The sequence below is a fragment of the Lodderomyces beijingensis genome, assembly GCF_963989305.1.
Source record: "Lodderomyces beijingensis strain CBS 14171 genome assembly, chromosome: 8".
In the NCBI taxonomy this organism is placed as follows: Eukaryota; Fungi; Ascomycota; class Pichiomycetes; order Serinales; family Debaryomycetaceae; genus Lodderomyces; species Lodderomyces beijingensis.
The window spans coordinates 444672-471013 of record NC_089977.1 but is presented as its reverse complement, the minus strand read 5'-3'; the positions used below and the strand labels follow the sequence as shown (position 1 = coordinate 471013).

General features: G+C 45.9%; 9 protein-coding genes across 9 annotated transcripts; 3 read left to right on the top strand and 6 right to left on the bottom strand. All coding sequences in view use genetic code 12, as the record gives it.

The window, feature by feature from the left end:
- Positions 1 to 608: 608 nt before the first annotated feature.
- On the bottom strand, positions 609 to 1754 carry LODBEIA_P59290 (uncharacterized protein; the record flags this gene model as incomplete). Its single annotated transcript, XM_066976315.1, has 1 exon — positions 609 to 1754. The coding sequence occupies one exon, from the start codon at positions 1752 to 1754 to the stop codon at positions 609 to 611; it is 1146 nt and encodes a 381-aa protein (XP_066832867.1).
- Positions 1755 to 2226: 472 nt separating this feature from the next.
- LODBEIA_P59280 (uncharacterized protein) lies at positions 2227 to 3177 on the bottom strand (the record flags this gene model as incomplete). Its single annotated transcript, XM_066976314.1, has 1 exon — positions 2227 to 3177. One exon carries the CDS (start codon positions 3175 to 3177, stop codon positions 2227 to 2229), a length of 951 nt encoding a protein of 316 aa, XP_066832866.1.
- Positions 3178 to 3706: 529 nt separating this feature from the next.
- Positions 3707 to 3910, bottom strand: LODBEIA_P59270 (uncharacterized protein; the record flags this gene model as incomplete). The annotated part of the gene is made up of 1 exon (XM_066976313.1): positions 3707 to 3910. The coding sequence occupies one exon, from the start codon at positions 3908 to 3910 to the stop codon at positions 3707 to 3709; it is 204 nt and encodes a 67-aa protein (XP_066832865.1).
- Positions 3911 to 6141: 2231 nt separating this feature from the next.
- On the top strand, positions 6142 to 9534 carry LODBEIA_P59260 (uncharacterized protein; the record flags this gene model as incomplete). Its single annotated transcript, XM_066976312.1, has 1 exon — positions 6142 to 9534. One exon carries the CDS (start codon positions 6142 to 6144, stop codon positions 9532 to 9534), a length of 3393 nt encoding a protein of 1130 aa, XP_066832864.1.
- A 442-nt stretch (positions 9535 to 9976) lies between these two features.
- Positions 9977 to 13216, top strand: LODBEIA_P59250 (uncharacterized protein; the record flags this gene model as incomplete). The annotated part of the gene is made up of 1 exon (XM_066976311.1): positions 9977 to 13216. One exon carries the CDS (start codon positions 9977 to 9979, stop codon positions 13214 to 13216), a length of 3240 nt encoding a protein of 1079 aa, XP_066832863.1.
- A 216-nt stretch (positions 13217 to 13432) lies between these two features.
- Positions 13433 to 14932, bottom strand: LODBEIA_P59240 (uncharacterized protein; the record flags this gene model as incomplete). The annotated part of the gene is made up of 1 exon (XM_066976310.1): positions 13433 to 14932. One exon carries the CDS (start codon positions 14930 to 14932, stop codon positions 13433 to 13435), a length of 1500 nt encoding a protein of 499 aa, XP_066832862.1.
- Positions 14933 to 15345: 413 nt separating this feature from the next.
- LODBEIA_P59230 (uncharacterized protein) lies at positions 15346 to 18540 on the bottom strand (the record flags this gene model as incomplete). The annotated part of the gene is made up of 1 exon (XM_066976309.1): positions 15346 to 18540. The coding sequence occupies one exon, from the start codon at positions 18538 to 18540 to the stop codon at positions 15346 to 15348; it is 3195 nt and encodes a 1064-aa protein (XP_066832861.1).
- Positions 18541 to 19127: 587 nt separating this feature from the next.
- LODBEIA_P59220 (uncharacterized protein) lies at positions 19128 to 20033 on the bottom strand (the record flags this gene model as incomplete). Its single annotated transcript, XM_066976308.1, has 1 exon — positions 19128 to 20033. One exon carries the CDS (start codon positions 20031 to 20033, stop codon positions 19128 to 19130), a length of 906 nt encoding a protein of 301 aa, XP_066832860.1.
- Positions 20034 to 20482: 449 nt separating this feature from the next.
- On the top strand, positions 20483 to 22219 carry LODBEIA_P59210 (uncharacterized protein; the record flags this gene model as incomplete). Its single annotated transcript, XM_066976307.1, has 1 exon — positions 20483 to 22219. The coding sequence occupies one exon, from the start codon at positions 20483 to 20485 to the stop codon at positions 22217 to 22219; it is 1737 nt and encodes a 578-aa protein (XP_066832859.1).
- Positions 22220 to 26342: the final 4123 nt, after the last annotated feature.

Here is a 26342-nt window from a genome sequence, read left to right as displayed (position 1 = left end):
CAACCACGCTAGCTAGCAAGCCAGTTCCAATGTAGTTGGAATGCCAGCTAGGGAGCTAGAGAGAGGGAAAGAGGACGCGGGCTAGCATCCAATTGGATCTTGTTTCAAAACTGGCTCTTCTACTCTTGTCTTCTTCTCTTGTGCTATCGGCCACCACGATGATTGGAGCCAGCGATAGTGTGCTACCAAGTGTGGGCACAATATGACCCATCACTAGCACTTTGCGCCAACAAAGACAAAGGTACTTTTGCTGGGTGGCTTTGGCGGAGCTTGAATAAGGCTCAGTCTCCGATTCCATGCCGAGCCACCGCTGTGTTGTTTCCAGGCTATCTCCCAGGCTGTTTCTGGCCCCCCCTTTGTTGGCCCAACCCTGCTCTTCTCGACGGTTGGGTGTCAAAAAAAGGCGTTTTCGCAACTGCTGCGAGCGCATCAGAGTGTCCCGATGATACAAAACCACGTCCTCGCGGACTTACAAGTCCGGCGATCTTCCACCAAAGTCACTCGAGGAGGAGAAGAGGAACAAGCAACAACCAAATCCCCAGACAAGCCCGGCTTCAGCCTCGATTCCATGCTACGCCACCGGTCTCTTTAATTTCTTTCTTTTTTTTTTACATCCAGTCTACTTCGTCATTACAGAAGTGCAGCTTTTTGATCTTTCCCCTCGTCGAATGCGCCGTGTCCATCAACTTGGTGACGTCCTTGTACCCCTTATCTTTGAAGCAATCGTCTCTATAAACCACTTCCACCGCGCTGTGCCTCTTTAAGCAGTCCTTGGCCGTCTGCCACGAAAAGCGAATCAACCCAAAACACCAGCCAAACACGGGGTCGACATTGGCATTCAACCACGCGCTTGTGTTGGGATCGCTCGGGTACCCCGACCCCAACTTGTGTGGTCTCCCCAGAGCAAGCTCCATCTCCCGGTTGAAAAACTGCAAATTCAAGTCCCTCGTGACTTTGGCAACCACGGAGGCCGCGCTCACGATGGGGTAAATCGAATCGGCCTTTTTCGCCACCGTGATCTCGATGGTGGGGAAGAGCTTCTTGAGTTTAGCCTGGTATGTCACGGGCGGGCCCACGGTGTCGACGTATATGCGGCGCACATTGACCCCCTGCGCCAACACGCGGCGGATCAAGTCGATGGTGGCGTCGTGCGCCTGCTCGTTCAAATTGTAGGTGCCGTGCCCGTTGCTGACCGACTTCAACATGCCCCGCGAGATGTCCTTGGCGGTCATGGTCGTGGTGCACCACCCAACATTCTGATTCAACTGCGTTCCACCCTCGTCTCCGTCTTCAATCATACGCAATAGCAGCTGCCGTTTCTCGTCTGTTAGTTGCTTCGAGTCAGCGAACCCGTAATCGCGCTGCAAGTTCTTCAGGAAATGTTCAAGAGAGTAAGCGACTCCGTATACCATGGGTCCTAGAACTGGACCGCGGCCTGCTTCGTCTACACCCAACTCCACCAGTGCTGTGGGGTTGTTGACGATGGCAACGGGGACGGCTGACATGTAGGTTGTAGTTTTGAACTCTTGTGGGTTGGGGATTTGAGAAACTGAAGGCGGCAACCATATCCCTGAGTCCGTTTTAGCTCGTTTGGTCTCTCTTTCTAGCGAAGCAGAAATGGAGTCATGTTTGGATTTGGCTTCGGTTGTTTCGTTGGCTTCTTCCCCAGCCATTCGTTTCACGCCGGCTTTTAAAAGTGGAGAGATATCACCACCACCAGCGGCGGCATTTGCAGTTGGTAAAGCGAGCGGCATGGGTGTGACTCAGAACTCGTGAAAACGTCTCGTGTCCATGTTGTTTTTTCAATCTATGAAAGATGCTGCTGGTGGTGTTTTGGAAATGGTTGCAAAGGGTTTTTTTTTGTCGCAGGACGCGTCGCGTCACATCTGCACCACCACCATCACAATTCAGCAAATCCACACCAGAGCTGCTTAAAACTCAGAGGATAGGGCAATGAGTAACTCCAACGGTGACAGAGGTTGTGAGTGAAATGGCTACATCATTGCCAAAATCGATTTGCTTGTCTTTGCCAGATCAACAACTTGCGCTCCTTCATTAAACATGTGAGAAATTTGGCTGCTGCCTTCTATCAAATAAATACAAATAAATACAAATAAAATGCTATTTCCCATCGTCATGGACTCCTTTCCCTTCCTTTTCCCCTTGCCCCGGTATTTGTGTATGTTTTTATGTATGACCAGAGAGGGGGGTTGGGGGGGGGTTAACTCACACATGCAAAGTCAAGTACTTTTTGACACTTTCATAAGTGACAAAAGTGATGCAAGTAGCAGGCAACACTCGGAGGATATTCGCACTCAACCCTTTGTAAAACGCCGCGTATCCACCTTCGTTAAAATACAAGTTCTTCACCACTTGCAAGATACTCAAGTCGCCATGGCTATTCTGTAACCGAGATTTGACAACTTGCGCCGGGTACATGATCAAACTGCTGAAGATTTTCGAGGTGGCCGAGATGTATAGATACTGCCACGAATGCAACTGCTGCAGTTTCTTTTTCCCCCGGATGTGGTAGTTCTTCAATTGGTCATATATCGTAATTTGTAAACTCGCTTGGAAAACTTGAAACATGCTCGGGATGGCCCCCTTCCAGAAACTCGCCACGCCTTCGCGCCGAAGCATCTTCCTGACACCATCGGCAAGCGAGCGATACGCGCCCGGCTCACCTCGAGACTCGCCCAAGATCCTCGTCTTCAAAACCCAGATGGGGTTCGTGATAACCGAGGTAGTTAAGCCCGCAAGAGTCGAGCTGGTGAAATAAGTCAAGGTGTCGCTCGCGAAATGAACATGTTGCTTGAACTCGGCATACAAGGTGAAATATAGCCCCCACGCCGAGATGTTGCCCACTAGATTCGGCACTAGACCGCGATACGCCTCCAACATGAGGTTGACTGGTCTCAGCCAGTGGTTCCGCTGCGACAGCACAATGGCGTCGTGGTTGATCCGTCGGAGCACCGAGCTGATGGAATGGAACGGCTTGTGGGAAGAACCCGAAGCGGTTTGATGCGAGAGTTGGAGTCGCACTTTGATGACGTCGAGCGGGTGCGTCGTTATCGTGGTGGCGAACCCGGCGGCGAGGCCCGAGATGATCTCGATGTTGCGCCGCGTGAGCTTGGCTGTCGCTGCGTGTGCTTGCGTGAAGGGTTGCTCATTGTTCATGGTGTTGGCCCTTATCCCCCTTGCTTCTCGTATGCAAATGAGCTCCTACTTTTGGTTGTATCTTAGGCCATCTTTGTAGTTGCGAAAGAATAAAAAAAAAAAAAAAAAAAAAAAAAAGAGAGGTACGCTACTTTCTTTTTCAATTTTTTGGTGATATATGGTCTCATGAGAGGTTTTCACCTGGAGTAGAGATGAGGTTTGATAATTGAGAGACGGCACTAGAGAGAGAAGGATGCTGGGGAAATGAATTGTTTGATAATTTGTTGAAAAAAAAAAAAAAGAATTTCCCACTCTTCTCCTCAATTGAGACGGTCTTTTTTTATCACTTTTTTTATAAACCTACTCTAGTAATTCGTTGCCATGTATTTAGAATCAGATCTCTATGAAGCTAAACACATTCTATTTACAAAACAACAGCCACCTCGCTGAGTTTCTTCTCTGGAAAAAACACTAGGCTCCCGGTTGTGTGACAAGGGAGGACGGGCGGAGGAGAAGGATTTTATCCTTCAAAACAAGTCGAGAAATGTTTTTAAACAGATGGGAATGGAGACAACAAACTCAAGATTGATGGTTTGCTTGGAGTAGCGGACCAGCCCAAATACAAAATCAAGGGGATGAAGCCATAGTGAGCAATCACTTTTGAGTAGTCCAACAATTTGACGATTCTTTCCTTTGACTCATCTGACAACGTGAGTTGCAAGTAGTTTGATTTTGATGTCGATGATTCTGGCATTTTGTCGTTGTTCTGGTAGTCGGGGGGGGGGGGGGGGGGTTATACCTCGTGATGATTTGCGTCACAGTCCTGTTCAACCTTTTTTTTATTTTTCACTCTCAGGCTCTTGCCGTTCGTGAGCTCACTGGTGGTTTCAGCTGTTTTTTACTCCTTCTCTATTTGGTTGAGTTACACGACCTCTGTGTCGTGACGCGTTTTCTGTCCACGCGACACTAACGGTGGAGTGCCCGGGTTACTAGATCTGTGGCTGCCACTGCTGCTGCTAATCTGGCTCGGGAGAATACGTTAAAACTACGAGAATTGCCTCTTTGATTGCAAGCTTTGAGTCTGAAGGTAATTTAGTCTGTCTCTCTCTCTCCAAGATCTATAGCGCCAGGAGCGCAGCCCTCTTTCTATAAATTTCGCACAAAATTCTATTGAAAAAGGGCTGCATCGGAATGGGAGGATAAAAACAACTAGCGAAAGAGAGTGAGATTAAAAACTATAGTTGTTGGCAAGCTTCACTCAAACAGAAGAAGAAGAGGAGGGAGAAGGACACGGAGAACAGGGGAGAGATCTCTCACGGCTCCTGGTTCGACCAGTGCTACCACCACTAGTGTGCTAGCGTACTGTCCTATGCATCTTCTGAGACAAAGAAGCAGAGACGGTTACAAACTCTCAAGGTGGTTTGGAGGATAATATCTCGCTTTGGGTCTCAGAAAGAAAAAGGAGAGCCGTATCTGTTGCACGTGATTTTCGTTATCTCGTGAAGCACGTGATAGAGAAACAATCTCCACTTATCTACCTATCTCTCTCAAGGAAACCCTCCAGAGAAGTTTAGTCTCCACAAGGCTTAGCGGAGAGGGAATAGAAGGCGCAGGTAGACTTTGCTATATGTTATTCAATGGGGGGTCTAATCTATAGCCATTTATAGTCGATTTGTTTCCTTCTCCATGTCTCTCCTGATGAGATGGACAGTAGTAATTCGCGGTCGCGCTTTCGAAACAAGAGGGGGGAAAAAAAAAAAAACACCACACTTTCTTATGATTGGATGTGGTTGACAGACCAATTTTTTGGTTCACACTGTGTGTGATGGAGCCAATCCACGATGAAGCAACTGTTCCGAATTTAACAGTGTGGAGGACTACGCAGGGTAATCTTTTAGTCGCCTAGTTCCGAACCAGTCTGAAACAAAGCTACCAGTGTTACTACTACTGCCAGTGGTGCAAATTTTATTCTGTCAAAAATTTTCGTGATGTCATTGTTCCCCAAATCCTTGTAATCTCTGCTAGGTACAATACACACACACACACACTATCTCTCTCTCTCTGATACGGTGGGGACACATGTTAAATTTTCAAGAGATGAATTTTAGAACTCGAGTTGGGAATCAACCTCAGGGTTCCTCTTGACTTCTACTAACCCCTCTGTCTCCGCAATATTGCCACCACCATTACCACCTCCCGTAGATGATGAACTGACCGATTTGACGTTGTTATTTTCTTTTCTGCTCCGTATTGACCCCCTTTTTTTTATTTTTTCTACAAGCGGCAAATCTGTGCACCTGTGCACGACCCCCTGTTTATTAGAGATTAAAAATAACCTGCTAACAAAATTTAGCAGCACTTTCATCCGCACTATAGGGAGAGAGAGATCACCATACACACCAAACACACCACACCAGATCCACCACCTACCACCAAAACACACCCAACACCAAAACACAGCCAAAAACCACCAATAGCATCACTCCTTTTTTTTTTGTTTGCACTTTTGGGTTTTTGATTTTTGGGTTTTCACTACATTGGGAGCTGTAGAGACTACTACTGCTACTGCGACGACTGGCACCACTGACGAGTCTCGCAAAAAAAAAAAAAAGCTATTTAGCCTCAACTGCTGCTATTCAACAGGGTGGTTTCTAACTTTAAAGGTCAACCATCTTTTGTTTTTTTCTTGTTGTTTTTTTTTATACCAAAGTCAAGATTACTCCTCCAGTCAAAAAGCCGAAGCTTTCAACACCTTCAGCTTCAACACCTTCAGCTTCAACAAGTTCAGCTGCAGAGCCATCCTCAAGGTCGCCAAGTGAAAACCACCATATTGCATTCAACTTGAATATAAACTCTTCGCCTTCGTCACCAGCGAGAACAAGTCATTCACCGGTGACAGCGATGTCTTTTTCGCCTCATTCTGCTGCTGCCACTGCCCACACGAGTGATCTGAAGCACAACAAAAACACCTGCTACCAGCAAAACATGTTGGCCTCTTCATACTCCCACGATGAAATTCTCAAGATCTTGGAAGACCCCGCGTTGTACCAGCAGAAACACATGGAAATGCGCAATGACCTAATGAAACACATTACGCAGCAGGACCTCGTGATCAACGACTACAACAACGAGTTGGAAGTGTGCAAAACCGCCAACAAGGCCTTCAAACAAGCGCTTTCGGAAATCGGAACCGTGGTCATCTCGGTGGCCATGGGGGATTTGTCGAAAAAAGTCGAGATCCACACCGTGGAAAGCGACCCCGAGATTTTAAAAGTGAAAATCACCATAAACACCATGATGGACCAATTGCAGACGTTTGCTAATGAAGTGACAAAAGTCGCCACCGAGGTGGCCAATGGTGAGTTGGGGGGTCAAGCGAAAAACGAAGGCTCGGTTGGAATATGGAGATCATTGACCGATAACGTCAACATTATGGCTCTAAACTTGACTAATCAAGTGCGAGAAATCGCCGACGTGACAAGAGCCGTCGCGAGAGGCGATTTGTCGAGAAAAATCAATGTCCATGCGCAAGGGGAAATCTTGCAATTGCAAATGACCATAAATACCATGGTGGACCAGTTGCGCACGTTTGCTTTTGAAGTATCCAAAGTCGCGCGAGATGTTGGAGTCTTGGGGATATTGGGCGGCCAAGCATTTATCGAAAATGTCGAAGGTATATGGAAAGAATTGACCGATAACGTTAATGCCATGGCTTTGAACTTGACCACCCAGGTGAGAAATATTGCCAATGTGACAACTGCTGTCGCTAAAGGTGACTTGTCGAAAAAAGTCACTGCCAATTGTAAAGGTGAGATTTTGAATTTGAAACTCACCATTAATCAAATGGTGGATCGATTATTGAAATTTGCCTCTGAAGTCACAACTCTATCTAGAGAGGTGGGTACCTTGGGTATATTGGGAGGTCAAGCAAATGTCCAAGACGTTGAAGGGGCTTGGAAAGCAGTCACTGAAAATGTCAATCTAATGGCTACAAATTTGACAAATCAAGTGAGATCGATTGCTACCGTTACCACCGCCGTGGCCCATGGTGATTTATCTCAAAAGATTGATGTCCACGCTCAAGGTGAAATCTTGCAGTTGAAAAACACCATCAACAAGATGGTGGACTCTTTGCAATTGTTTGCTTCGGAAGTGTCCAAAGTCGCGCGAGATGTTGGTATCAATGGTAAGTTGGGTATCCAGGCACAGGTGAGCGATGTCGATGGGTTGTGGAAGGAGATCACCTCGAATGTCAACACGATGGCGTCCAACTTGACATCGCAAGTGCGAGCTTTTGCGCAAATCACGAAAGCTGCCACCGATGGAGATTTCACCAAATTCATCACGGTGGAAGCGCTGGGTGAAATGGATGCGTTAAAGACCAAGATTAATCAAATGGTGTTGAACTTGAGAGAATCGATCCAGAGAAACACTGCTGCGAGAGAAGCTGCAGAGTTGGCCAATAGCGCCAAGTCGGAGTTTTTGGCCAACATGTCGCATGAAATCAGGACCCCGTTGAACGGTATCATTGGTATGACTCAGCTATCATTGGATACCGAGCTTACCCAGTACCAAAGAGAAATGTTGTCCATTGTCCACAACTTGGCCAACTCCCTATTGACAATCATTGACGACATTTTGGATATTTCCAAGATTGAAGCCAACAGAATGACGGTTGAACAGATTGATTTCTCGTTGCGTGGCACGGTATTTGGTGCTTTAAAGACCTTGGCCGTGAAAGCCATTGAGAAGAATCTCGACTTGACCTATCAGTGCGACTCGTCATTCCCAGACAACTTGATTGGTGACTCCTTTAGGTTACGACAAGTCATATTGAACTTGGCAGGAAATGCAATCAAATTCACCAAGGAAGGAAGAGTTAGCGTTCGAGTGAGAAAATCGGACAAGATTGCCAACGAGAGCGACAAGTTGCTATTAGAAGTCTGCGTTAGTGATACCGGTATTGGTATCGAAAAGGACAAACTCGGGTTGATCTTTGACACGTTTTGCCAAGCAGATGGGTCAACCACAAGGAAATTCGGAGGTACCGGTTTAGGTTTATCAATCTCGAAACAGTTGATTCACTTGATGGGCGGTGAAATCTGGGTCACTTCAGAATACGGATCGGGTTCAAACTTTAACTTTACCGTGAGTGTTTCACCTTCAAATATAAGGTACACGAGGCAAACAGAACAGCTCTTGCCATTCAACTCCCACTATGTTTTGTTTGTTTCCACCGAGCACACCGACGAAGAGTTGGCCGAGATCCGTGACGGCATTCTCGAGCTTGGCTTGAATCCAGTGATTATCAAGAATATTGAAGACGCAAACTTATCGGAGCCCATCAAGTACGACATCATCATGATTGACTCGATTGCAACTGCCAAGAAATTGAGACTCCTATCCGAGGTCAAGTACATTCCATTGGTCCTTGTCCACCACTCCATCCCCGAATTGAATATGAGGGTATGCATCGATTTGGGTATTTCCTCCTATGGCAACACGCCGTGCTCGATTACGGACTTGGCAAGCGCATTAATCCCCGCGTTGGAGTCGAGGTCGATTTCGCAAAACTCGGACGAGTCTGTTAGCTACAACATCTTATTAGCGGAAGATAACCTCGTGAATCAAAAATTGGCGGTGAGGATCTTGGAGAAACAAGGACACCAAGTCGAAGTTGTTGAGAATGGGCTAGAGGCGTTTGAGGCAATACAGAAGGACAAGTACGACGTTGTATTGATGGATGTACAGATGCCCGTGATGGGAGGATTCGAATCCGTTGAGAAAATCAGACAATGGGAGAAAAAGTCAAACCCAATCGACTCGTTGACTTTTAGAACACCAATCATTGCATTAACGGCCCACGCAATGTTGGGAGATCGAGAAAAATCCTTGGCAAAGGGAATGGACGACTATGTGTCGAAACCATTGAAGCCGAAATTATTGATGCAAACCATCAACAAGTGCATACACAACATCAACCAATTGAAAGAATTGTCGAAGCAGAACCACAACAACAGGACGTCCGACTTTGCGAAAAAGCTAAAGAAGAGCGCCATCAAGAATGGCAACCCTAATCTCAGCCCCAGAGGAGGCGGCCACTCATTGTCGTCGCCGTCGTCGAGGAAGGGCGAGAAGAATGGCGTTTTCAATCAACCAAACTCGCCCAAGGTCTTGAACCTCTCGTCTTCCGGGAGCCCCAAAATGGGACCAAAGTCGCACTCTTCCGAATACGTGCCGTCCGTGCACCTGCTGAGACCGGGACAATTGTCAGAGAACAACCGGTCGGCGACGGAGAGCATGATACATTATTCAAGCGCGCAAATTGTGGAAATTAACGACAATGACGATGCAATGGATGTTGATGAGTCTAGGTAGTCAACAACAAACAAACAAACAAACAAACAAACCTCCACCCCTGGGTTACTTGTGGGAGGACTTTTTTTTATTCTTTTGTATTAGAGACTAGTGTAGCGATTACCATTTTTACATCATTTAGAGAGATATCTATCTTTTTAGAGCTATTCTCCCTTTCTCTTCCTCACACAAGCAACTGCGAAGAAACTTCCACTCATCTTCATTGTTATTGACAATGACAATTACTCAGTTTGTATGTACTTGCTTGCAAAATTGTAGTTATGCGCGTCTCAAGTATCCCAACGCGTCATGGTCTCTTTCAAAAAAAAAAAATGTTGCAAGTTGCAAGTTGAAATGTGTTGAAAAAGTGTGCCACACAGGAGCAATCCACATTGGCACTTGGAACCTTTTTTAACGGTTCCCTGATCTTAATACAATACAAGAAGCAAGTAATATAATCGAGATGTCGACGAAAAGAGCATTGGTGGAGATCCATCAAGACCAAGCGCACTCGCTTCCCGTGGCGACGCAACTCGCGTCGGCCACTTCCCAGTTTGAACTCACACCATCGCAAGAACATCTCCTAAAGAAAGTCAAACGGCCCAGTGGGTCGGAGACCCCCTCGGAGTTTGAGAAAGAGCTAGTGGATATGACGCAGGCGGTGCTGAGCATGGGCTCGGGGGACGACCAACTGTGGTCGAGACCATCGTTGCCACCAGACTTTGACCCCGCCATCCACGACGTGGTTTTCCAGCAATTGGATGCGGAAGAACATAACGAGAACGAGTCGACGTACGCTAGATTCTTTGGTATAACGCAAGAAGGCTACTCCGTGCTATGCAACGTCATGGGGTTCACCCACTACTTCTACTCGCCCGTGCCAAAGGGGTTCAATAGAGACCACTTGCATCAGTTCACGAGCTACTTAAAGGCAAACTACGATGGCGTGGTGCGAGTAGAGATCAAGCGCAAGGAATCCATCTGGGGGTTCAACAACAACATCAGAACCCCGTTTTTCCAGATATTCGCCAACAACTCGCGCAACATCGCCCGGTTGAGAGGCGCGTTTGAAAAAGCCGAGATTCGATTCGAGGACTTGTTCCCCGTGCAGCAGAGCGTTACCTATGACAACATCAACTATTTGCTACGTCTCATGATCGATTGCAAGATCACGGGAATGTCGTGGATGACGTTGCCCAAGTCGAAATATACCACCGTGGCGTTCAAAATCTCCACCTGCCAGATCGAGTGCTCGATCGACTATCGCGACTTGATATCACACGCGTCGGAGGGCGAATACTTGAAAATGGCACCTTTGCGTGTCTTGTCCTTTGACATTGAATGCGCCGGCAGGAAAGGTGTGTTTCCTGAAGCTGAACAAGATCCCGTGATTCAAATTGCAAACGTGGTGTCCAAGTTGGGAGACACCAAGCCGTTTGTGAGGAATGTGTTCACTGTCAATACTTGCTCGCCCATTATTGGCTCGCACATTTTTGAACATGAGAAGGAGGAGCAAATGTTGCTTCATTGGAGAGACTTTGTCAACGAGGTGGATCCTGACGTTATAATCGGCTATAACACCGCCAACTTTGATTTCCCCTACTTGCTCGACAGAGCGAAAGCCTTGGGAGTAGCCAAGTTCCCGTTCTTTGGACGGTTGAAGCACGTGAAGCAGGAGGTGAAGGACGCGGTGTTCAGTTCAAAAGCTTATGGAACAAGAGAAAATAAAGTTGTCAACATTGATGGTCGTATGCAGTTGGACTTGCTCCAGTTTATCCAGCGTGAGTACAAGTTGAGATCGTATACTTTGAACTCGGTCTCTGCCTATTTTTTGGGAGAGCAGAAGGAGGACGTGCAGCATTCAATCATCACAGACTTGCAGAACGGTACCAATGAAACGAGGAGAAGACTCGCTGTTTACTGTCTCAAGGACGCATACCTTCCCTTGCGGTTGATGGACAAGTTGATGTGCTTGGTCAACTACACGGAAATGGCCAGAGTCACTGGTGTGCCGTTTTCATATCTTTTATCCAGGGGCCAGCAGATTAAGGTTATATCGCAGTTGTTTCGCAAATGCTTGGAGGAGGACATTGTTATTCCAAACATGAAAAGCGAAGGCTCAAACGAAGAGTACGAAGGTGCCACCGTCATTGAACCCGAAAGAGGCTACTACGACGTGCCCATAGCCACGTTGGATTTCAGCTCGTTGTATCCCTCCATCATGATGGCGCACAACTTGTGCTATACTACTTTGCTCAACAAGAACTCGATCAAGGCTTTTGGTTTGAGCGAGGAAGAATACACAAGGACACCCAATGGCGACTATTTTGTCAATGCAAACAAGAAAAAGGGCATCTTGCCCACCATCCTCAACGAGTTGTTGTCTGCAAGAAAAAAGGCCAAGATCGATTTAAAGAACGAGACCGATCCGTTTAAAAAGGATGTGTTGAACGGTCGACAGCTTGCGTTGAAGATATCTGCAAATTCCGTTTACGGCTTCACTGGTGCAACTATAGGCAAGTTGCCGTGTCTTGCCATTTCATCGTCCGTCACCGCGTTTGGCCGTGAGATGATTGAAAAAACAAAGAATGAGGTGCAAGAACACTACTCAAAGAAGAACGGGCACCCCTATGATGCCCAGGTCATTTACGGTGACACGGATTCCGTCATGGTCAAATTCGGATACCAGGACTTGGAGACATGCATGAAGCTTGGGGAAGAAGCTGCCGAGTATGTGTCGCAGAAGTTCAAAAAGCCAATCAAGCTTGAGTTTGAGAAAGTCTACTTTCCCTATTTGTTGATAAATAAAAAGAGATACGCGGGGCTATATTGGACAGGGCCGGAAAAGTTTGATAAGATGGATACCAAAGGTATCGAGACAGTGAGAAGAGACAACTGCAGATTGGTGCAGAATGTCATCACAAAAGTGTTGGAGTTTATCTTGGAGGAGCGGAATGTCGAGAAGGCCCAGCGATTTGTTAAGCAAACCATTGCGGATCTACTACAGAACAGAGTCGATCTTTCACAGTTGGTGATCACCAAGGCCTATTCCAAGCACGATTACTCTGCCAGACAGGCACATGTGGAGTTGGCAGAGCGAATGCGGAAGAGGGACCCGGGATCGGCGCCCACATTGGGTGACCGTGTGGCGTACGTCATCATCAAGTCTGGCAGCGACAAGAACTACGAAAAATCCGAAGACCCGCTCTTTGTGCTTGAAAACTCGCTCCCCATCGACGTCAAGTACTATCTTGAGCAGCAATTGTCGAAGCCCTTGGAGAGAATCTTTATCCCCATCCTTGGCGAGTCCAAGACAAAGGAGCTCTTGGCCGGTTCACACACACGGACCATCAAAGTGTCGGCTCCAAAGACAGGTGGGCTCATGAGGTTTGCCAAGAAATCGGAGGTTTGCGTCAACTGCAGAACACCTCTCAAGGCAAACAACCACGGCGCGCTATGCGACAACTGCATACGCGAAGGTAAAGGCCCCGGCCTCTATGCAAACGCATTGTCGCAGATGAACTATTTGGAAAACAAGTTTTCAAGATTATGGACAGAGTGTCAGAGATGCCAAGGGTCGCTCCACCAGGAAGTGCTCTGCTCGAACAAGGATTGTCCCATCTTCTACATGCGAAAGAAGGTGCAAAAAGACGTGCATCAACAAGCTCTAGATTTGGTCAAATGGGACGAAACACATTGGTAGAACTAGTAAACATTAACATCAACATCGACATCAACATATATATGTTTGTATTTATTCATTGAAATCATCCAAAATCTATATTGCATTATATTACAAATTAATTGTTACATGAAAAAAAAAAAGCGACATTCGTCGCATCATGAGAAATAGAAAGTGTTTGCTATTTTTTGCTTACTTTTGCTTGCTTTTTTTTTTTTTTTGTTTTTTGTCTTCGAACTATTCTTCATCAATCTCATTGTACTTTTCTATTCTATCCTCTGCTTTGTCTTCGTCGTCAATTTTCACCCCGCCACTCACCGAGAATTGGCCTCCTGCTCCAATCATCAAGATATCCTCGTTCTTGGTGGCAGTGTTAACAATCCTGGTGGGGCGCTCAACGTCGTCGTCTAAGTTCCCCAACCCGGGCGCGTAGGTCTCCGAGAACCCCCAGGCGTAAACGAATCCGTCGTTGGTGACGGCAAAAGAGTGGTGGGACCCGCATCCGATGGCCTTGATCTTGACTTCCGCCTTGCCCTTCTGGCCAAACTTTAGCTCCGTGGGCACGGGCACCGACCTTGGTTTTCCGTGCTGGTCTTTGAACGTCGATTTCGGGAGCTGGTCCTCAGGGATTCCCACTTCCTTCATATCGTACCTGCCCCACGCGAGCACGACCCCGTCCTTGGTCAACGCCAAAGTGTGGTGCTCGCCCGCGGCGATTTGTTGAATGCCGCGTTGGGATAGCTCGGGGATCATGGTAGGTTTCATCAATATCAGCCCATCTTCCAACTCCCCGTTTGCTCCCGTCAACGCGCACTGGCCAAACTGGTTCAACCCCCACGCGTACACGTTATCGGCATGGTCGATGGCAAAACAGTGGAAATCGCCGCTGGCCACGTATTTGATGTTGTAAAGGCCAAACTGCTGCGGTTCCAAGCTTTTGAAACGATGCCTTTCTAAAATGCGTCTTCCCAATTGAAACTGCTGGCCGTTGCCCCAAGCAAACACGATTCCCTTGGAATCAAGCGCCAAGAGATGGTCTTTGCCCGCGGCAATCTGCACAATGTTTTGCAACTGGGCAATCTTCATTGGAGTGCGCTGGATCTTGATATCCTGATGCAAGAAACCGAGCAAACCCTCGTTGCATCTGAAACAGCCCCACGCGTAAACGTCACCATTCGATAAAAGCACCGCGCTGAGGTTATCTGTCGCTGCAAGCTGGACAATTTCGTCCTCGAGAGCCAAATTCTCAACGAGGCCCGGGGTAGATTCGGCCTCGTTCAAGTCTCCATCCTCGTCGTCTTCGCTGGCGTCGGCATCCATGTCTTTCAACGCCTCCTTGGCTTGCGAAGTGTCCCTCCCCAAGACGCCGCTGTCGTTCGTTCCCCACGACCACACCCGGTTCTTGCCATCGAGAGCTAAAGTGTGCATCCCACCAACGGCGAAATCAACGACTCGAGTTCCGCCCAATTTCTCCTCGGTCAAATAGGGATTCAATCGGGGTCTCTTGACCTCTTTGGTGCTGGCAGCTGGGCCCAACCCCAATTCACACATGGAGCCCGTGCCCCACACAAAAACGTCCAAACCAACTGTTTTCTGTTTGGAGTAGTCATTGATGTCGGGCAACTTCGAGTACGAGTGAAGAATAAACGACGATGTGACTAGTGCCGATTTGTGCCGCTTGCCATTTCTCTCGGCGGATTGTTCCCCCGTTCTCTTCTTTCTTTGAAGGGCCACCATTGTGGAGTCTTTTTGTCTTTTTGTCTTTTTGACCTCTTGGAATGGAGTGAAAGCTGGAGGAAAGAGAGATGAGGGAACAGAAGTCGGACTCTATGGTTCACCTGATGTAGAGAGCACCAGCAACAGCAGCACACGCACCGAGTAAGTGAGTGAATGAGGAAGTGAGTGCGGCTCACAAGATCTTTGACCCGCTGCACACTACTCTCCTACTTATGTATAGGGTGTTGTGATTTTATACAAATCTACTCGAGTCCGTTCCTGTCGCTGCAGTCGCTGCTGTTGCAGTGGTCTTTGGAACATGTGTAGGTCGATCTGCCACTATTATTATTATCAGTATTAATATCGTGATTACTGTTACTATTATTATCATCATTAAGAAAAAAAAAAAAAAAAGGTTCCGTCGTGGTATTAATTCAATTAAGAGAGTTGTGTTTATACCCACCCGATCTCTTTTTTGCCCATTTACTCTTCAACTCGACGAGGAATCGGGCGTAGTTTTGGAGTAAGTACCCGGTAGAACCCACTGCCCGGAAAAATGACAAGACTGCCACAGTCCATAGTATGAACGCAAGGTAGATGTTGTTGGCTGTGTCGCCGGGCTTGTAAACTTGCACCATGGACATTATGAATACCAAATTCGCGAGCATCCAGAATAAAACGACTTTTGTTCGCACATCCTTGGCAAAGTCGTCACCATCCAAGGGCGCCCTCGCGACGTTTGCAGTGCTCAATTTTTTGGCTGACCTTCGTGCTCGAATGTCATACAACGCCTCGAGGTAGACTTCGTCGACGTTAACATCCATCACCGTGGCTTCATATTCGCCGTCGTCATTCTTCTCGATAATGTACTGGTTGCTCATGTCCTCTTGCGAATTGTTATCACCTTTTGTTCCCCACGAAACGTCGTGGGTGTTGCAAAAGGCAAATATTTGCAAGGTGCAAGTGTACGAGGGAATCATCAAAAAGTATTGTAGCGAGCACGTCACCATGTGCCAGGGGTCCAAGTAAAGAACCGACAAAACAGTGTAAAGTCCGTAGGTGGAGAGCAACGACACGACAATGCTTATCACCACATACAAAGATGCTCCTCCGTCCTTGTACAGCCTCAAGGTATTAACGACAAAGATGAGTGCCACCACCAACGCGTACAAGGCACAAATGGTCAACAAGATAATTAAACTTTTGAAGACGTTTCGCGAGGCTTGCGGCCTGTTTCCAATGGAAACGATGAACAAAGACGCGAGCACACATATGCAAAGATAGTTGAAAATGGTAAATATCCAGAACCCACCCTTTTGACCAAGTCCCTTGTAGTTCACCAACGATCCAGTTAAGAAATAGAATGTCAAGTAGAAATTGCTCAACGAAAAGAATGAGAATAGCAAGGAAATGGAATGGTACGCGAATTCCACATGGAGCCAAAACTTTCTCGCAAAGGAATGGTCGGTTGACCATATCCTTCCTCCGTGATAAAGCGAATACAAGGCTGCAAAGAACGCACCATTTATCCATCTTCGTCTTTGCGATAGAAACTCGGAAACAGTTTCCGGAACATCCGTTTCGCCCGTGGCCAGCTTGACAAACTTCAACACCCAATTGTCGCCTCTCTTTGCGACAAGTTCCCAACACAATATACGGTCCTCTGCCAAGTACATGTTGGCCTCAAAGAAACTCGTTTTCGTGTTTTCCTTGTCCTTGCCGTGGGCAGAAAGTAGCTCTTCGCCTTTGAAATAAGATGCTAGCGGTCCAGTGCCATCGTCGTGGTTTTTCAAAGCAATGTATCTGTATGCCGATAAGGCACCGGGCAACACAGTAATATAACCAAACAATGATTCCAAGGGCTTGTCGAGAATATTGGACATTTTGTATTCGAAATTCTGGGAAGCAACTAGCGGGTTCGTCAAATTGATCCATCCTTTCCCTTTCATGGCTTTGATTTCTCCCGCTGCGCCTGCAACATTCGAGTCCTTGTCAAAGGCTTTCCACAAGTTGTAGATTGCGTGGTTATCTGGTTTCGTCCCGACATCCAAAAGAACAACGACATTGGGATCCAAAATCGGACAAAACGCGTTAAACAACCACCGATGCGAATTAAGCTTCTTTTGGTTTTGCTCCTTCAAGCAAAACAACACTTGAACGGGAGTTAGGTTCTTCTCGTCGCCTTTAAATTTCAAGTTTTCATCAACCGAGATCTGGGTGGTATACTCAAACAAATGAGCATGGACTTTCTTGTTATTGACAAATGGACGCGTCAAGTTCTCCTGGTAACAGCCTGTAGCGGTAAGCAATTGCAAGACCGACTCCTGGACTTTATTTCTTCCGTCGGCAACAATGATGACCTGAACTTTTTTCCAGCTGTCTTTGCCCCAAACTTTAGACTTGTGTCGCGAGCAAAGGTGCGCCACATTCTTCATCACGCCGTGCATCGTGCGGGCGAAGGCAAATTCGTCTTCATTGTACATGGTGGTACAGATCACCACTTCGGTTTCACGACCATACTTTGCCGCCCTCAACGTGAACCCCTCGTCAATGAAGTCGTCGGGCTGGGCAGTGCAAGCGGTGTATGTCATATTAGTGAACTCGCCAAATGGCGACTCGGTTTTGGTCAAAACTTTGTAGAGCTCCGAGGGTATGGGGTTCTCTAAAACCAAGTTCCCGCGCTGTCCTCCGGCAACCCTCACTTTTCGTTTCGTCATGGTCTTTTCTCTGGTTGGAACATACCCATGTTCTATGTTTTGCATGATATTCCCATCTATGGATGTTGCAAAGTACCGCATCTCCTCGTCAGAGTGGTCGCTCACATGCGAATGACCTCCGTATGCAGTCGACTCCGAATGGAGGCTCTTTGCTTCCATCCAAGTATCGGTCTTGTCCAGTGTGAACGGAACTTCTTCGTCATGGTACGTGGCTTGGTCGTCATCTTCCACTTCATCGTCATCACGAACACCAACACCATGACCAACACCGTCGTCATCGTCGTCGCCGTAGATATTGGGCTCCGCGTAAGCCTCTGGTGAGAAAATCGGTTGGGGAGGGTCAAGATACCTCTGGCTGCTTAGTGTACTCGAGTGGAAGGATGAGCGACGCGGCGAGCCCCTATAACTCTGCGTCTCCTTCCCGTCTCCCTCCTCATCTTCCTCCGCTTCCTCCTTGATCAAGATTTCGGTTTCCCGCTGCCTCTTTGGGGACTCCCTTGACGTGTATCTGCTCCTTGCAGTTGCACTCCGTTCAGTTCCAAACAAATCGTAGCTCAAGTTTGGGGTTTTGCCCACAAATGAGGGCTTTTTGGAATTGGAATGCCCAAGAGCATGGGATGTACTCTTGGAAAAGATATCGGGCGATCGTTTCAGCTTCAGCTTGAGCTTGAGCTTCAGCAGCAGCAGTGGCAGTGGCAGCGGCAGCGGCAGCTCGAGGCGTTGCTCGAAGCCTGCTGAATTGGGGAAACCCATGAACCCTTCGAGGTCATCGTCGTCGCTCTCGTCTTCCAAGGGCTGATAGTGCTTGCTCCGGCGATTGCGATTTACATTTAAATGCGCAGCATACGGCTTTTTCAAAGCTGAGGAGTCTCGGTCGATGGTGAAGTCTTGGTCGTCAAATGGATTCGCCATTCTTTCTGTTGATATTAACTTTAAAAGCAAGCTGTTCAGGAAAGAGCTTTTCTTTTTGGCAGAATAGATCTCCAACTCATTTTAAACTTCCCTCCCTTTCCTCCCTCCTCCCCCAATCCCAGCCTTGTGCTCTAATAATAAAATGGGTTATAGGTCAGAGAGAGAAAGACAGATACTCATGCTCTGTGTGCGTGTGACCTCGTTTGTTGACGATTTGGTGAAAACGCGTTAAATTGCCAAATTTGAAATATTTCAAAACAAACAACTTGCCAGAAGGCCAGCAGTCAACGAATGAAGTCAGATTGCAAAGTGAGAGACTAGAAGAGAAAGACGAGGAGAAGAGATGGGGAAAGGATGTGGTATATTAAAAAAAAAAATTTTTGAGGTGATTATCTTCCTTTCGGAGCAAGAGTGGACGAGTTTTCAGATATTGTATGGGGCTTCTTATCTCTTAGTTGCTCCATCGCTGTAAGAACGGGAACGCAAGTTCTACTGTGAATCAAGGCACCTTTGCGACTTGACCTCTTCCACAGAAGAACATTGTGCATAGCTTTGAGTCAAAACAAAGCGGGATTCCCACGAGCATATCATCCACCTTCCAACTTTGACCCCATCGCTAAATAGTGGTCAACACAAGCTTTGAGTCCCAAATTTGGATAGCAGTTGTCCTTGCTCAACTTTTGCCTCGTCAACGGGTCGTAATCCTTGCTGCTTAGGTGCTGCCATAGCCACGCTTTTTCAAAGGACTGCCCGGACGGGGTGATCACGGGATCGTGAAAGAGATTGAAGGAGATTGGGTCGCATAGAAAGTCTGGATGTTCAACCTCGACGTTGGACATGTGTTGCATTTCTTCCTCTTCTCGCCCCCGGTTTTTCAATTTGAACATCTCCACCAACTCCTTCACCTCTTTGTTGTATCTCACAGCAAGCTTCGTTGTTGCGTAATCCAAGCAATCTTTGGTTATCTGCTTCGATAGGAGCTCTTGCAAATCCTTCTCATACTCCTGCTGTAGGAGATAAACCAATTTATTGAAAAATGGATTCGATTCGTTCAAGCTGGTGTGCAAAGACACTTGGCGTACCCGCTGTTTCAACTTCAAAATATCCAAATATATATCCTGAGGCAACAGATACTGCTTGGAGCTCTTTGCGCGAGCGAGCGACTTGGTGTATGCTTCCCCAAGTGCCTTCAACCCTTTCTCCAACCTCCCATAGCCATAAGCCTGGGCCAACGCGCTGTAATACAATGCCTCGTAGTTCTCCTTGTCGGCTACCAACGCGCTATTGCAGTCGTCGAGAATCTTTTTCCATTGGGTCTGCGACGGATTACTGCTGGCACTGCCTTGCGAGTTGAGATAATAGGCCCTTGCCCTTGAGGAAAGAAGTTTTGAATTCGACGAATCCGTCTTCAACGCTAGCGTGTAGAAGTTGATGGCTCCGGAAAAGTCGCCTTCAAGCATCAGCTCCTGCGCTTTCTCTTTGTACAGTAGCATCCTACTTGTCCCCTCCCACAACAACAACAGCAGCAGCAACAGCAACAGCAACAGCAAGAGCAACAACAACACGAAAGAGCCAACTGCTTAGCGCGGGTGAAAGACACTTGACTTTCGCTTGTTCTTTTTTTTTTTTTTTTTTTTTTTTTTTTCTCTCAAATTTTCCAATTCTCCAACCGAATCAAGACCACCCTGGATTTTATAGTAGATTTCAGCGGATACAGACACAATCTATATCTACGGCGAGTTATACAGCTTCCTGACGGTTTACGTTTGCAAATGAGGGGGGAGGAAGTGGTGAAGTCAGCTTCACACCTCCTTTTTTTTTTTTTTTTTTTTGCAAGATACTTGAGCCGATCGCCAGAGAAAGAGAGAGACGGCCAGTTGCAGAGGAAAGTGCGTGATCCTCTCTGTATTCCCGTTGCCTCACATTGAGTTTTTGAGTACCAATGGACTCAAGCACACAGAAAGCGAACTTTTACCAGAATTCCAATGACTCGCGGTTTTCGCAGGTTAGCAATGGCGAAGTGCAAGCCCAGAACCAAGTGGCTGCTGTCGACTTCAACAATCTAAGGAAACTTTCTACCAGCAACTCTCATAGTTCCGAGGGCAGTGCGCGGACGGCAAAGACAAAGCCTTTGTCTAAACTATTCACGAGGACAAAGCCATCGGCCAAACCCAGCCAGGATCTCACTTTGAACGCTGATGAGACAGAGACGAGTGGATACTCCACGGATTCCAAGTTTGTCCAGGAACCCGAGGAGCTATCAAAGAGGAAAAAATTGCTAAAGTTGTCCAATAAGCTCACCACCTCTGCTAAGCTGAGCTTGGAATTGGCTCCATCTGGCAATGCAGAGTTTGGTACAGCAAACTCATCTTTGGCTAAACCAAAGAAGAACAGCCGAGCAATGTCGGTGAGCTCTCCCGTCTCGACCTTCCACAACTTTTTCCACAAACCGCTAACAAGCTCGCAACAAGTTCGCGTTGAAGAAAAGGGACGCAAGGACTCACTGCAAACATCCCCTTCCAAAGCCACTATTGTGCTCTCTTCCAGCAACTCAAATTCCATCATTGTTGACTCGAGGGTCGCGAGTTACCTCAAGTTTACTCATGCCGGGCACGCTAACGATGATGCCGATAATGCGTTTGACCACAGCGCGCTCTTGGAACTTCAAAGGAAAATGTTCACCCCTGCAGACCTGTACATCCAAAACAAGATTAGCAAACACCACCACAGTGAGGTCGGCTTGGGAATAAGCGGGTCTCTTGATCGGGAAAGTGTTAATTTAGATGCCCGGTTTGATGAGTTTCACCAAAAGCTTGCTGAAATTTTGAAATGTGTTTTTGTTCCATCTCTCCAAAAGTCAAGAAAGGATTGTCTGCCGACGTTGGTGCTTGGGGGAACGATAGATCACGTGGGAAACTCCATCAAAAGCAACTTCATCGAAGTGGTAACCAAACTGACCAGGGCTCAAGCGGGCGAAAAACATCATCGCTCACGAAAATCAAGTAAAACTGCTCCAAAGGGCTATCCTCATACACCTCAGGAATCCAAGTTTGAAGACTCTCAAGAAATTGATGCCTATCTTTTTCGCTCTTTTGTGCAGGACTTGAGCTTGACGTTTATGAAATTCTTGCTCGCTATGAAAACAGACATCGAGCATTTTTTGGTCTCAGAGGATAAGCCACGCACGAGCACCAGTACACGAGCTGTCAAAGACCTGGATTGGCAACAGCAGTGGAAGCTTATTTTGCGTTGCTGGTCTTTTTTCAATTTGAAGGTCAGATTTTTGGTGTCGGTAATTTTCGAGCCGCTAAAGGTGTACCTCGTTCAAGAGATACACAGCATCATTGATGTTGAAGTGCTTGACGTGGAGCTGCTTTTGATACGAGCATTTGACAGAAGCATTGTCCGCCCCTTCTTACTAACAAGGGTGGCCACTCCGATATCATTTCCTAGCGACGATGCGCAGCGATATAAAATTGATCTCAGTGAGGATGAGGAAAAGTATATTGGCCTGCACGGTCACGTGCGTGAGGAGTTACTACGCTGCTTTGGTACAATTCAAAGCAAAAGCGACCCAGCAGCTCCAAAATCAGACGGTGACTATGATTATTCCAACCATGTCTTGACTTTATGCATTGAGATGATTCTTAAGCTTTCAGATTCATCTACCGTCGTCTGAATCGATGGAAGTGAATACATTAGTTTGCTCGTGCACGTATTGAAAACAACCTTTCCACCTCCACCCACCACCACTTTCCTCCCTTTTTTCCGCCTCTTCTCTCCATCTCTAATCCCTCATGGAAGGAGCTATCCAAAAAGTTTCCATTCACCTCCAGCAAATCTATTCGTCACGGCTTTCCAAACAAAAAAGAAAAAAAACAAAAAAACAATGCAAACCTACCCGGCACAATGTCTTTAAAATGATCCAAATGTGTGTGTTTATCGTTTGGGAAGAAATCGATAGTATTTTCAGTGTAGTTTACGCGAAAAAAAAAGAGGAAAACTATGGAAGATGCTCAACATGATTGCGCTTTTGGGTTGTAACAGAAGCGAAGGCACTCGTGACACTCACACCAACTTTTCCTTTCGTCTTGAGAGAAATGCGTGATTTGTGACAAAGTCGCATACTCATTTTATACTCATCATACAAATTGTTTTGTAGCTTCGAATCATGCAACGGCTGGCAGGCTCAACTAGATTCAATCGGCCACGGGAGCCGGCGAGAATATCCACATCCAGTCAGCCGACTGGACTCGACAGCGGCACCACTTCTATATCGTTGCAATTGGATGTATTGAGGGAAGCGCGTCAGGGTCCTGGATTGATTGAGCCATTCACTACTTGAACCAGTTATCTCTGACTTCTGGGTGCTGTGCAGCTCTGGTGCACTCTTCATGTAGAGGCCACATGATGTAGTAGATGCTACCAACTGTGAAATGATGCAAGGCATTTTTTTTACGCGAATGCTGCTTGGGGGGTGGAAATGAGCATACTGAAATATATGAAATGGCTGCAAAAAAACCACATGTATTTTGTTCCTGCTTTTTTCCACCCCCACCAAGCAGCATACACAAATACGTGAAATGGTTTTACACATTAACTATATTTTAAAAACAACCTTTGGGACCCATTTCCAATTCCACCAACTGGACCCTTTTTTTGTTTCCCTTCTTCTTTTTCCGTCTTCACCAATCAATAAAATTTTTTACTGCATTTCAAATATCAAGACGCAAAGAATCACTCAAACTCCAAGTCTTCGATACCTCATCAGCATCACCAAATGATACTAAATGTTCGCCAGTTGGCGAACATACGTCAAAGAGGGAGAAGTTTAAACAACTTTTCCATATCAAGAGACAAAAACCGTGGATGCTTTATCAGCATCAAATGGAAAAAGAGAATGTTCACCAGTCGTTTTACATCGAAAAATTCAAAAAATTTCTTCAGCAGCACCAAGCAACAATTAGTGAAGTCAATTCCGGCTTTAAAGAATGAGGTAAACACCAGCATGACAATTCTTGCCAACTTGGATGAATCCATTGCTTGCGCTTACAAAGCTACCGAGTAAGATGTGCTAAGTACATGCTACATCCCATATTCTGTCTCTTTTGCATCCTTCAATCGAGCATATAGATGAAGAAGGTTAGGCGAAGTTGAGGGAATTTCAAAAATTCAATGGATAGTGTAGCTTCAATTTTGTATCCAAATTTTTAGTCGAGCTCGATTTTGCTACGATGATTTCAATCGAAATGTTTGTAATTTAAAGAACCATGAGAGAAGGATAGAGCTTCTTGCAGTAAGAGCTCGTGGTAGTTCTACACAACAATTTATCCAAAGTGAGGACCTTTTGAATATCCAACTAGTGTTTGACCTCAACCTCATTGGATGAAGCTTAGCTTCGTTCGGTGCTACCAAATCCAAAATAAAAAAGCGGAAAGTCACAAGTAATTAGAGTTCCCTTGACAACTGTTTCAACCAATATTGAAAACTCCCATCCTATATACCTATATATTTATTTTATGGCACCTTACTCTCGTTTTTTTCTATTTTTTGAAGTCTTCTTTTGAAATGGAAGCTGATTTTACGGCAAAAGAATGGTGGTCTGTAATTATCCGCCACGAAGCCCAAAATCCCTTCATTTCCTTCAATTTAGTCCCACAACCACTCCTGCTAAATTTAATCACCCATACTTGAGCATCTTTTCGTTATGAAAATGCCACACTGACCCTCAAGCTCAACGCATACTTGAAGGCGTTTCTCCCACGGGCAATATGGCTCACATGAAGTTTGCAATTACGTTTCTTGCGTTTTCATGAACCCCAAATTGTGCCCCTCGCGCAGTATCGTGCTGTACTCCGGCTCCATCTCGTGGTCATCTTACAAGAGTTCATCGAGGACGAACCTACAGTCGAACCACGAAAAACAGTACACCTAAAAAATGCAGTTAATCTCGTTAGTGGAGTAGCTTGATACTAATTATACCAAAGAGAACTGATGGTTGACAGTGCCGAGGTTTCTGGATTTACACCAGAGTTTGTTTAAGCTGCTGGCTTTGCGGCTACTGCCACAAGTCATCATTGCACTATTTGTCCAATACTGATGGAGTACAGCACATGCAAAAATGATTTCACACTTGACATATGAGGTTTCATTTCGCTAAACCAAGTATTTGACTAATACGAATAGTTCAAAAGCTGCATCGGTGCGGCGCTGAGGAGGCTAGTGTCTTTGAAGTTCTGAAGATTTGAATGGTTGTAGAACAGGAGTCACACAAACAAAAACAAACACCAACCTCAAACTGTGAGAGAACAAGAGAGTCGAAGTAAGAAACAAAATTGAGAAACAAGAGCCAAATAGAAACTTTGGAGTGGCTGTCCTCAATTAAGACTGAGGAATCAAGGATTAACCAAATCAGTCACTTGATAATTCACCGGTTTTTCCCCCGTTCAAACAATAGAAGAATCCGGCAAGAAATGCTAGGCAAGTACGGCGTCTACTCCCGCTTGTTCATCAAATTGGGCCAGGGGCATTTGCCAACTAACAAACCAATCGGTTGTTAATCTGCAATAATTGCAATCTTATTGTCGCCAAAGTAACGAAAGATTGCACAAGCTATATAAGACTCAAAAAATATAATTTCGTCCCCATCAGAGCAACTATATTTCGCAAAATTAAAAGAAAAAACCCTCTCACTCGAACCAATGAAATAACCGAATCAATTATCGACTACCAAACATGATAGTGAATATTCTGCTTGTATAAAAAAGAACACATGATTTGCAACAGAGAATTTTGCGTCGCCTGTCCAAGCCGTGAGTATCAATTCACGCAGGAAGAACAAACTCATCTTTTCAAAGTTTGCCAGTCTTTGTCATCCATTGCATGGCTTGAGTAAATAATAAAAATCCAATGAAAATCAAACTGCGGAGGTCTATTGCATACAACTTAACGTAGCTCTTGAGTACATGAAAGTCCCATCGCTTACAGAGCGCGAGCAGATTGCGAGGCACTAGGTGTCGTTTTGTTGACAGACTGGAAATTGGATGATGGAAATAACTATATCCTGCTTCCGTATCTGTAGCACGAACCAAGTGAGGAATCAGTTCACGCAACATATTTTTACGTTATCTACCGTAAATCACTAGCAATGGTTTAACTTCATCAAACTATACATTGTAGGCACAGTTCCTCCTAAGTCACGATTTCAAAAGCAGTCCAATTCTGAAAGGGTGAAACGGCGTATTTCAAAAATCCACCATGGTAGAATAAAAAGCTCTTGTTATAGTTTATACTCAGAATTATAAGAATGTTTTACTGCTTCTATTTTATCGTTTAGACAATTTTTCTCAAAAATGATGCGCACTTAAAAACAAGCTGTTTGCGTTCATGGCAAGCAGGATTTAAATTTCTGAAAAGACAGATTAACGTGCCCACTTAACAACCTTAAATTTGAACGTCTGCATGGCAAAGAAAGTGCCAGAAACAATCATTCAAGCTCCCTTTTTTCATATTGAAAATGATGCAAAAACTCAAGACTGTCGCGGCCGCTAAAAATACTATCATTATCGGAGCCTTCGATTACCCACCATGTTAAAGATCATGCCACCTTCCTTTTATTAGAACGATGCAGCCTTCCCAGTATATGAACCAACGCGGCATTTGAATTTGTATGTCACCATTGTGAATTTGTAAACTTTTCTACAGAATGAACATCCTTTGCAATCGTGTTGCAAAAGCTAGTTAAACGCTAGTGATGGCAGTTGCATTGAAGTATGTTACAAAAAGGATGTTACTTACTGAAA